The sequence below is a fragment of the Idiotropiscis lumnitzeri genome, chromosome 15, assembly GCF_059441095.1.
Source record: "Idiotropiscis lumnitzeri isolate Australia: NSW breed Sydney's pygmy pipehorse chromosome 15, RoL_Ilum_1.0, whole genome shotgun sequence".
Lineage (NCBI taxonomy): Eukaryota > Metazoa > Chordata > Actinopteri > Syngnathiformes > Syngnathidae > Idiotropiscis > Idiotropiscis lumnitzeri.
The window spans coordinates 2,404,851-2,416,694 of NC_142405.1; the positions used below are offsets into that span (position 1 = coordinate 2,404,851).

An 11,844-nucleotide genomic window follows, 5' to 3' on the forward strand; every position below is an offset into this window, starting at 1 on the left:
AAGTTTTCTTTCCTTATTCTCTCGAATAAGAGGTGTTTTTTTTTTCTTTTTGATTGCAATGAGTTCATTTTGCTTTATTTCTTTGACTTTATTCCTAAACTGACTGTTTTTCTTATTTTTCTATCTTGAGTTAATTTTTAATGAAACAAGTTAATTTTTTACAATTTCTTAATAGAAATTATATTTTATTTTTACTAAGCCTTGTCCATATTGTTCCTTTTCTTACATATTTGAGTATATTCGATACTTGCTTTTACTTTTTTTTTTTTTTAAGGAAGCAATGTGAGTGCCTTGGTGGGGAACGTCTGGCTATATATTGTCGATATTCCTCCAAAGCATTCAATCATCCCACTTTGCAATTCCATCCTCGTCATCAATATTCCCGAGACCCTCAATTTCACCGCATGTCTGTCAAGCGTTTGGCCACCACAGATGACAATAAAACTTGAATTTGGGCAGATTTTGTTTCATTTCATCTCTCTCACAATTTCTTTGCATAGGCGTGGCCTATCGTGGCACTTCCTCTTCCTAACAGGCCGACCTTGTCGTCTCTGCTACGAGGCGAGGACGATGCAGTCGGCGGCCGTCTCGGACCCGACGTGCCTGCGATTCATTTCGGTTCGACTTTCCACCCCCCCCCCCCCGATGGTCATGTGACGTGTGCGTGGCCTTGAGGCTTGAGATCAACCTGCGAAGATGGAAGAGGATCAGGAACCGGGTCAGGAGCCCCCTCGGGTCGCAGGTGAGCGGAATGATATTTTTCAAATTGAATGCAAACTATGAATTTGATGACGGACGGATTTTGATCCCGTGTGGAATAATATTCTTGCTTTGTTGTTTTCGCTTTGTGCAACATCCTCTTTGTCAAAGCTGGACTGACTTCCTTAAAATATTTTTGGGGCCGAGTTGATGCTGTTTAATGGATTCTTTTGAGCTGTTAGGGGTGATCGAAACAGCAATTGTCAAAATACTTGCGCTGTTTCTGTCAGAATTATGCTAATCTGTGATTTTAATTATTAAAGCGCAGATCCTTATTTTTTATTTTTTTTAGCTAATCAATCGGCTTATCGGGGCATCATCATGTCCGAAAACTCGCAAATGTTGATACGAGCGTGTATCCTGATAAAAAATAATTTTAAGGGTACCTGACACGAATGTCAAAAACTGACTCAGTAGCGCCCCCCTTAGGAAGTTGAAAAAATGAACACAATTTCACCAATAAACGCAAAATTGGGTGGACATGTCTTCCGTAACAGGACGCACAAAAAAGTCTCAAGGAATTCATGCCCGCAATTGAACTTGTGTTTTTTTTTTGTTTTTTTTAAATCTGTGCTTTCGTACGATCAACAGGACTAAATATACGACACGGATGTGAAATACACGAAGCCATTTTGTGAGCAATTGCGCAATCTGGGGTGAGCTCGACTAATTTTTTTTTTTTTTTCAGTGAAAGAGAGTGTGAATGCAGAACTGTGTCAGTGCACCAACTGCAAACAGGATGTGGTTAGCCCACGAGATGTGTGTCTCGTCCTTGTTTGTCGCGCCTGTTAAACGTTAAAATGATCAGATTAAATCAGATTTTTGTCAGTGCATGCCCGTTTTTTTTATTTTTTTTTTTGGGGACGACTACGTTGGCCTGCAAGAGAAGGTCATGCTTTTTGGAGCTCTTTGTTGGTTTTAGAGATTTTTTTTTTCGCTGTAATAATTATGTGGTTTGAACTACAGTGAGCACATTTCTGCTATTTGAAAGGAAGTTGTAGCTCTCCATGTACAGAATGCGTAATCTCACACCTAACAGAAGACGAAAAACATAACTAGTGCAACACCCTCTTCTTTTTTTTTTTCTTCTCTTAACCTTTCAGTTTTTCATTTCAGACGTTAAAGTGTCACCGAAATGTGAAACCAAGCGTTACAGCGAGATCTTCAGAGACTTTGACAACCTCGAGTTATCTTTCATCCCCATGTAAGTGTTTGTTTGTCATATGCGGTACATATTGTGAAGTACAGCGGTTATAAAAAGTTTACACACCCTTGTTCAAATGCCACATTCCCCCCCCCCCCCAAAAAAAAAATTCCCACCATTAATGTGACCTACTACCTGAACAACTCTGAGTTGTAAGTGGGTGTGCACACTTTTGCAATTAAGATAAATTTCTGTATTTTTTTTAAAAAGATTTATTGTGTGTTATTTTTTTTTTCATTTGAGTCAAACAGTTTCTATTAATGGTGGAAAAAACTTTTCACCATTACAGACTGTCTGTAATATTTTGGCACCTTCGTTGAGCTCCATACGTCGACTTGTATGAATATGAATGTGGATTTTTATTTTTTATTTTATCTTCCGTTCAGTGACAAGGACGATCTGCTGTCCGACACTTTCAAGTGCAGCACCGGAGAGGAAACGGAACTTGCAGAGCAGCACGAACCACCTGTAAGTGCTCCTCACTGTGACCAATAAATGAACGTAGATTTGCATATTCACAATTTTTTTTTCTGTTTTTGCTCATGCAAAACGTATATTAAATTTTTTTATTTTTTTTTCCACATTTAAATGTCCATCAATTCTACTCCGATTTTCTCTAGTCTCTATCCTCCTCGTTTAGCAGCGTTCGCCCGTGCAGTGCTTCTAATTTCCATTTCTACAACTACTTGTATTTATTTCGATTTTCTTCGTAGGAAAGCTGTGTCACCGTTGAAGGTGATGGAAACTCATCAGGTAAGGCTCCTTTATGATTTTTTTGTTTCTGTTATGAGAAGTGGGTTCGCATTAAATACCCCCCCCCCAAAAAAAAAACCTCCTCCTGTTTTTCTGTTTGATCTTTTCCTGTTGCTGGTTTTCTTACAGTCGCTTGCCTTGAGTTGTAATTGCCGTGCAGTAACGAGATTAGGACCAAGATTAAGCAGGAGGCAGCTGGCCTCCTTTGCCCGGCGAGGTGTTGGAAGGCCTAGAAAAGCGACGGTTCCGTTGACGCATTTTGGCCGCAAACGCAGATCAGAGCGTGGCAGGAGACGCGTCGAAAATTAGAAGGTGGCGAGCGCGTGACACCATTTATCTCCAAACCGCGTTTCACTGCTGAGCTTCTTTTTGTGGTCAACTTCTGGTTCCGTTTTTGAATCCGTCTGCGCCGCGGACAGCTGTTCCCTTTCAAGTGTGTTTTCGCCACTGCTGTTTGCTCTGTCAAAATGGAATCGATGACATTTTCCTCTGGGTTTCGTCTTGCGGACGCGTGTGACATCATTTCGTCATGTTGTGCTTGTTGCCGCTTCGCTTGTTAAATTAAAAATACGAATAAATGAAGAAACTTTGAGTCGACAGAAGTTGAGCGGCGACCTCTTCGGCATGTTTGACCGAGCACTACGAAAATTAAGAGGCACGTGGAGCACCTCGAGTATCTCGGTTGCCAAACTACGGCCCGGGGGCCACATGCGGCCCGTTAAATGTTTTAAACCGGTCCGCCGAACTTGAAAAAAAATGAAATGAATAAACCTTGTTAATTTTTATTTTCTAAATGCGGACATAAATATTGTTGGAATGCCTTTGTTCACTTTTATTTAAAATTAAATGTATTTTCTTTAACTCTAGCAGCTTTTTGTGTGTTCTCCGCTCCCATTGGTCGGGATTAATGACCCATCAGCCCTTTTAACACCCTCTCCAAATTGTTACTGGGCAGGTGGCCAACCAGAAAAGCTCGTCACTGCCCGCAATCCGAGTTCACTTGAGTTAATCCTCCCCTTTGCCCACAGTTCGGACGCAGCACAATCTACTCGGATATGCATCTCGAAACCAGACTAAGGCTGAGTGAGCATTTTTTTTTTTTTTTTGTGGACTTGTTTGGACCTCTAACTGGATTCCGTCCGTGTGTTTGGAGGTCAGGAGGCCGTGTGATTGTCCTTCGCATTGTGTGAATCGCTGAGGAAGAACCACAAGGAGTGGTGGGAGGGAGGGGGGATTAGGAGTGAGAGGGGGGCGGTTGCCGCGTCAACGCCCCCTCCGCCTATTTTCAAAAACAAACCCTCATTTGTGTCATCTGCCTCATGCAAAGCGCAGCGTAGTGACCCCTTCTGGAAACTATGACCGGCTTCCCCGAGTGGAGGTCCTCCAATCTGACGAGTGGGCTTCACTGACACGAGCGAGTGTTTTTTTTTTTTTTTTTTTTTGGGGCTTGATGCTGATGTACTCCTTCTCAGCCCACGAGGCCGACCTGGCGCTGTGCCGCTGCGAGGACGGCGTGGAGACGGCCCTGCAGTACGCCAAGATGTGGTGCCGCTACGCCAAAGACCTCCTGGCCTGGATGGAGAAGAAGATCAGCTTGGGTGAGCGCACTTTTTCAACACAGGAGAGCGAAATGGACTTGTTAAGCCTAAATTTAAAAAAAAAAATATCATCAAATATCGTATGGACTCTTTCAAAACATATGAATGACAGTTAAATGTGCGCAATTATTCTTTGTAGAGGATAAATAATATATTCCTCGGATAGTTGTTATATTATCTGCACATGTGCTTTTCCGCCCCTGGGCATCGAATATCCGTTTATTTTGTAACACCACAAAATTTTCTATGACTTGTTACCATTTTGTGTCGGCATTAAATTTTCAAACTTGAAGGTAAAGTTTTTCTAATAATAAACAACGTGAAAGAATTGTTCACGCTCTCCTCAAATACTGCTCGCTTTCAGGTGTTAAATTCACTGCTGACTGACTTGAGCTCACTTTTTTGCTTGCAATTTAAAAAATAAATACATAATAAAGCTCGTATCTCAAAAAGCATGTAGCATTCTTACGTCAAGTTTGAATCGAGCTAGTTCTAAATGGATCGAGCTAGCTTGGAACCCGCTCACTTGGATGCCGTCAGATTGTGGCCCGGCAACAGAGAACCGAATGAGAAAATTTTTATTTTTATTTTTATTTATATCTCAAGTTGAAGTGACGGCTGGATGCTCCTCACGCAAAAAGGATTAGCGAGGGAAGATTAGCAGACTGGAGCAGGCTTGTGAGAGACGGCACGCTGCCTTTGGAGAACAAACACAAAAAGCATGTCGAGTGGGCACATTTTAAAAAGACATTTTGGAGCCGATCCATTTTCATTTCTTTCCTGCTTCTGTATCTTTTTCTTAATTTTCATTTTAATCTTTTTTTTAAATTGTTTTTAGTCCGACTGTCCATGAGTTGTATCATGTCCCACGCTGTTATAAGTCATTAAATGCAACTCATCTCAACTTTCCGCCATTTTTGGACAGAACAAGAATTTGCCAAAAATGTCACGAAGACATCTGAAGCCGCCTTGACCAGTTTGGCAGCACAGGTAGACGCTTTTTTTTTTTTTTTTTTTTTTTATGACGGTTTTGTTTGAAACATTTTCCTTCTTGCCGCACGTAGGAAGCGATTCCGCTGCAGTACATCTACACCATGGCTCTGGATCAAGACCTGAAGAACAGTTTGAACGCTCGCAAGACGTCGGAGCTGGTGCAAACGCGCTGTTATCAGGTGAAACCCGACTTGGGCCACATCTCGCCAAGGTTCCGGCGGTGCAAAGTTGGTAATCCGCTATCTCCTGTCTTCAAAGGCCTTGGCTGCCAAGCGGAATGAGATTGATAAGTGGCGGCGGGAATTTAAGGAGCAGTGGGTGAAGGAGCAGAGGAAGATGGTAAATGAATTAGGACGACTTCCGAGTTTGGCAAGAGAAGTCGGTCAAACATTTGAGCAATGCGTCACGACATCGGGCGACTTCGCGGTGTGATTTGGGATTGTGTGACCCTGATGACAGACATGCAGTTATTTATTTATTTATTTATTTTTATTTTTAGATTAAACAGATAAAAAAAATAATATATATTGAAATTTTGATCCGTAACCCTGACCGACATTCCAATCCCGAAACCGGTTAGTCACTGAGCCAATCAGCCGCCACCGATGTTTTCTAAGATTGTTATTTTAAATTGACTTCAACTTGAATATTCTACAAAAAAAAAAATTTCTAAAATAGCAACCAGCGTCAACTCAATCGTGCTCAAGAGAACACTTAACACATTTTTACATTTTTTTAAAAAAAAACTTTTTTGCAATTTTTTTTGCGATGTAATTGAAGTAAACCTTTCTAGATGAATTGTTTGCTCGGATTCCAAATCTGTTATTTTTCTATTGGACATCAGATTTGTCATAATAATAATAATAATAAAAATAATAATAATATGTAATATAATATTATTCACTACATTTTTTAAATATTTTTGCCGTTGTTATAAATGACAACAAATGGTAAAAGCTGTTATAGATCAAAGGTAAAAACCAAAAATAATGAAAAAATCTCCATAATCTGACGTCAAAATAGGTCCAGGGACACACAGCCATCTCTGTTTAATATTTGCAGTTGTCCGGCATAATTAACCAAACCTTGGTTAAAAGTAACTCAGCCTGCTTGAAATTTGCAGCTATTGAAAAATTGGCTCAGCATTTTTTTTTATACTTCTCTTTTCAGAATGAAGCGGTGACGGCTCTAAAAAAGTCCCGTCAGCAATACTTGCAGCGTTGCGACGAGCTGGAGAAGGCCAAAGCTGTCACGGCTAAAACCGCGGACGACCCGAGCGGCATCAAAACTCTGGACAAGAGGAGGAAGTCCAAAGATGAAGCCCAGTCGAAGGCAAGCGCTGTCCTCCTGAAATAAAAAAAAAAAAAAAAAACATTTTCAAATGGTGATCTTTACCTTCATCTATAGTCTCTTGTCTGCAAAGGTGTCGGAATCCGAGCTCTTCTACAAACAATGCGTGCGAGACGCCAAAATCCACCAGGATGAACTCGTCAAAGTCAAAGAGCGAATTATCTCTCACACCCGCAAGCTCATCTGCCAAGGCGACACGGTGCTCAAGCAGGTCGGTGCGAGCAAGTCCGTGGAAACGCGTCGTCAAGGCGTCCAACGCGCTCTCCGTGCGTCCGCCAGGTCACCGTCAACATGTTCTACTACCAGCGGCAGCAGACCGAGCCGGTTGCTCTGGGCTATCACAACCTGGAGCTAACGTGCCGCTCGCTGGAGCCCGGCGAGCCCTACTTGATGTACGTACGCAGCCGGCGGCGACGGGAGACACCTCTGCAGGTCTTCTCCTTCCAGGAATATGTGCCTCAGGGAAGACGGTAAGGAACAGAGCAGCCCTCCTTCAATACTCGTCGATTTCCGTATTTTATGGACGATAAGCCGCTACTTTTTTCTTAGATTTTGAACCGTGCGGCTAATACAACGGTGCAGCTTTTCTTTCACCACTAGGGGCGCCCTATAGTTCAGAAAATATGCGGAATAAATCTCCATTTATTTATTTATTTTTTTTATTTTTTCAAAAAAAGTTGCTGCTGCTTATAGTCCGCAAAAGCTCACGTTCAATTTTGGAGAACCACGATATGCTCCAACGTGTCTTAGGTACAAACGGAAAACCAGCAACCCGCTCAGCTCCCTGCAGGACTCCTCACCTCACACCGACGACAGTTCCGCCAGACAACCCGGTGACTCCAGTAAGTCTCCATTTCAACCATTAACATCACCTCGCCTCCATTTCGAATGGCGAGTTCGTCATCCACGTTTCTGCTGCTTGCCAGGGAGATTTGGCTTCAGCGACAGTGAGAGTGTCGGCGGCAGTTTGGAATCTCTGTCCAGCCCTGGTAATCGCCACTTTGCGTGACGGCGTTTCATTTCGACTCCGACTGAAACGTAAAAACGTGACCGAAGAGTTTTCTTTTGTGTTTTGATGGAATTGTGGCAGCTTACTGTCACCGGAGGGCTCACAGAACGTACAACTTGCTCGCAGATGACATGGATGACCGCGATGTGGCGTCTGAATCGGGTTTGTGACCTCGCCTGGAAAAAAAAAAAAAAGATGACGGCTCGATGATACGGAGAGTTTTATCTTTCATTTTTCTCTAGAGTGCCTCGACGGCCAGCAGGTGAAAGTCCGCAACCCGTCGCGGGCGGCGCTAACTCACCGACTCCAAAAATTGAAGAGCAAGATGGTGAAATGCAAGCAGTGCGACAACTACATTTACGTCAACGGCGTGGAATGCCAGGAGGTGCGCGTCTCTTTTCGCGTCCGTCGCAAATAAGCAGACTGCCGCTTGCTTTCATTTCACATTCCTTTCTGCCTCCCTCAGTGCGGCCTGGGTTTGCACAGGAAGTGCATGGAGGTGTGTCAGGTGGAGTGCGACAACAACAAAGGCACCGTGTTTGGCGTCCCCTTGTCTGTCTTGCTGCGGCACGCGCCGGACGACGTCCCGTTTGTGGTGCGACGCTGCACCGCCGAGATCGAGAGTCGTGCGCTCTGCTTGCAGGTATTGTTTTTTTTTTTCGCAATTTAAAACAGTTCCCGAGTGACAGCAAATTAGCAACCCTCAAATGAGTTGTATGAGTTGTGACGCTACCAGTGGCTAAATGAACGGCAGAAAAACTAAAATGAATTTTCCAATCGGTTATCTAACCCAAACCTTTTGATTGGCGTGCCACGATGGGTTCTAAAATTTGACGGAAGGGCCGGACCAGGAGAAGATGGATGGTGTGTTTTGGTCACCTCACCTCATCGGAGAAAAAAAATACATTTAATTCTAAATGAAAGTGAACAAAAACATTACAACAAAATATCTTAATATTTAGAAAATAAAACATTAAAAAGGTTTATTCGTGAATTTTTTTTCAAGTTCGGCGGGCCGGATTAAAACGTTTAACGGGCCGCATGTGGCCCCCGGGCCGCGGTTTGCACACGGCCGATAACCTTTCCCTGGAAGGTCCCATTAGTCGTATTTGTCTTTCATGAACTGTTTTATTTTCCCACTGAGGGGGTGTATCGAGTGAGCGGGTCCAAACCTCGCGTCCAGAAGCTGTGCCGGGCCTTAGAGGAGCTCAAAGAGGACGTGGACCTCTCGGAGGTGTCGCCGCACGACATCACCGGCATCCTCAAGCACTTCTTCAAGGAGGTACGACGGACCCCCGCACGTCAGCGGGAACAACTTTGTTTTTTCCCTCCCTTCTGATTCTTGGTTTTGCCGATTAGCTTCCGGAGCCCCTGATGACGTTTGAGCTGTACAACGACTTCCTCGCCGCGGGGAGGAACATCCAAGACGTGGGCAGGTGGCAATCGACGCAAGACACTAACGAGTTGATGGACCTCGTTTGTCACCTACAGCGGCTCCTGCGAAAACTCCCGCTCTGCCGTTACAACACTTTGCAGCACCTCATACGACATTTGCATAAGTAAGTTTGATTTGAAAGGAGAAATGGATCCCGTCACTTGGAATGTTCGCATATCTTTTATTGTCTAAAACTATAAAAATGTTTTTTCTCGTTAATAAAATGCCGAAACGGCAACGAAATGCGCATTGTTACAATGAGACACATGCATTCCTGCAGGGTCTCCAGAAACCACGAGAACAAAATGTCTTCCAACAATTTGGGCATCGTCTTCGGTCCGACTCTCCTGCGCACCCCGGTGTGCACGGAACAGCCCGCCGTGGCCCTGCAGGAAAACATCTTGCAGGCTTCGCTCGTGGACTTCCTCATCTCGCACCACGACAAGGTCTTTGCTCTCCAGCAGCGAGCCAGGTCGCCCACCCCCCCTCCGGCCCCCACGGGTCCGCTTCCCGAGACCCCTCCCAGACAAAGTTGCCCTCAAGGTGGCGACTTCGACACCCGTCCGGAACAAGGAACATCTTCCAGGGAGCGACCTTACTCACTAGAAGTAAGTTGCGCTGTTTTTTCGCTCGATTTTTTTATATTTTCCGTTCAAGGCTCACTTTGATGCAGAGTTTCGAAACCTGATTAGGCGAGCCGCTGTTTTTTAAGAGTCTTTATTGTTGTTTCATTTCTTTTGCTTCAAACTTGAAATTTTTCCACTAAGACAGTGCTTCTCAATTAATTTTTGTTACGCCCCCCCAGCTAGAAGAAAACAATTCAAACTGTTAATAATTGCCGTGCACAAGGAGAGCGCCACTGCCACCTACTGGAGTGGATGTGCAATTACACTTTATTGCAATATGGCGGGGAAAAAAGCTTATTCCCCAGGGTCACACACGCTCCCCTCAGCATCGCACCACGCCCCCCCCCCGCCCTACTATTTGAGAAGCACTGCACTCAGCTGAGATGTAGTCACAAGTATTTGGACGTCAATGAAAAAAAATATAAACACAAATATATTTTGCTCAAGCAAATTTTAGTTAGACAAATCAAATCCAACGTCCTCCTGGCGCGCCACTCAACTTGTCATCCCAACAGAGTGAAAGAATGAAGAGAGAGTCGAGCGAGGGTTATATATCTGACAAGTCGTCCTCCAATGAGGCAGTGGACAAGCTCAGCCCCGAAGCCAATGACGGAGCAGGTAGGCGGGACTAGAGCCGTAGAAATGAGACGAGGATCGTTGTGCCGTGGTCCATTTTCAAGTCCTCTCGGTGGTTTGCTCCTGCCGACTAGCGTTTTAGTTCCCTTTTTTTTTTCTGACTTTTTCCTTCCTTGTTCACGTGTTTCTGTTCGAGTGCGTTCAACTTTTGATTTTCCACTTTGGCGCTCTGTTGCAAACACGCTTCAACTTTGTTCGTCAAGTAAAAATATGCACACGTACTGTTTAAAAGTCGCAAGTCTAGACCATGACTTGGGTAAAATTTCCACTTTTTCTCCCGTAGCCCCAAAATATGAATATGAATGTTAACTTCATTGAATAAAAATGTGTTTTTTTTTTTTTTTTTTCCCCTTCCTGGTGTCTCAGTCCTGGCTTTGAGCGGAGCCCTGAGCGAGACGCATCACGACCCAATGTGGGACTTTGTCTTAGAAAAGCCGCACTACCGCTTCACCCGGCAGCCCGTCAAGTACCACCGCCATCACAACCCGAGAAGCCGAGCGTCCGGCCAGAGCTGCGACGCCGAGCGGCCCGCCATGCCTTCCGCGGACCCTCCGGAAAGCGCGGACAGCAGTCGCAGTTCCTCGCCGGAGCGAGCCACGCACGAACGTCCGCGCAGTTTGTTGGACGCCGTCCGCCCGCCTCACCGGGCCGGCGGTGCCGCGGAGGACGGGCCTCCTCTGAGCCCGCGGGATGTCGTGCAGTACATGCTCGGACTGGAGCCGGCGGCCGACTTCAACGGGAACGGCGGCGGTCTTGGAGCGCAGAGGAAAGCGTTGTGTCACTCTCCGAGGGCGCTTCCTGCCGAGCACCACTTTGCCTCGCCCGCGCAGAAGATTCTGTCCGGTCTCAAGCTGAGGCGCAGCCAATCAGGCAGGGAGGAACAACTTTTTGTGTGAGGAACAAAATCATATGGATTTAGGCGCCATTGACGACTTGAATGTTACTACAAATGCAGCCTGCTACTTTTACAGTTTTGTCAAAGGGGGGCAGTACTACTCTCCGATCCTTCACAATCATCTCGTTTGAACGTCGAGGGATTAAAATGGACTGGAGTAGACACAAAACCATAATCAAATGAAATTCACCCCGCCCCCTTTCAGATTCAAGTCAACCAAGCCCAATTTATGGGATGCGTTGAAAAGATTATCCCGAGTGACTATCCTGTGGTGTGTGATGTGTCAACTGGGTTTCTCTTCCGTCTGCTCAAAATCAACAAATGTTGATTACTTTCTGGCTTGGTGTTCAAGTGACTCCCCATTTCTCACACCTACGCGCCACTGGATTGTCAGATTTTTTTTAAATCACCCTGAATGATTAAATGTTTTCTCCTCCCAGCACTTCTCTCTCTTTACAGAATTAAAAATACATATTTTGTTGAATCGTCTTTATTGTCTTTCTGGACTTGTCAAGTGCAAGAAAACGTCTCTTTTGTGATTTTTTTTGCACTTCCCCTGTTTCCACACAAGGGGGCGTTGTTCTCT

At 44.7% G+C, this 11,844-nt stretch overlaps 1 protein-coding gene across 2 annotated transcripts; it reads left to right on the forward strand.

Moving 5' to 3' along the window:
* Positions 1 to 118: 118 nt before the first annotated feature.
* Positions 119 to 11,672, forward strand: gmip (GEM interacting protein). Of its 2 annotated transcripts, none has more exons than XM_088317801.1 (21): positions 119 to 742; positions 1,876 to 1,963; positions 2,350 to 2,431; positions 2,682 to 2,716; positions 4,189 to 4,314; positions 5,240 to 5,304; positions 5,379 to 5,486; positions 5,566 to 5,646; positions 6,478 to 6,639; positions 6,731 to 6,868; positions 6,937 to 7,127; positions 7,408 to 7,499; positions 7,584 to 7,646; positions 7,748 to 7,828; positions 7,909 to 8,051; positions 8,133 to 8,309; positions 8,811 to 8,948; positions 9,026 to 9,225; positions 9,382 to 9,709; positions 10,243 to 10,345; positions 10,730 to 11,672. In XM_088317801.1, the coding sequence occupies exons 5-21, from the start codon at positions 4,257 to 4,259 to the stop codon at positions 11,257 to 11,259; spliced, it is 2,658 nt and encodes an 885-aa protein (XP_088173927.1). In that variant the 5' UTR covers positions 119 to 742; positions 1,876 to 1,963; positions 2,350 to 2,431; positions 2,682 to 2,716; positions 4,189 to 4,256; the 3' UTR covers positions 11,260 to 11,672. The 2 variants fall into 2 exon arrangements, with proteins under 2 accessions (XP_088173927.1, XP_088173926.1); XM_088317800.1 differs by having other exon boundaries at positions 667 to 742; positions 2,677 to 2,716.
* Positions 11,673 to 11,844: the final 172 nt, after the last annotated feature.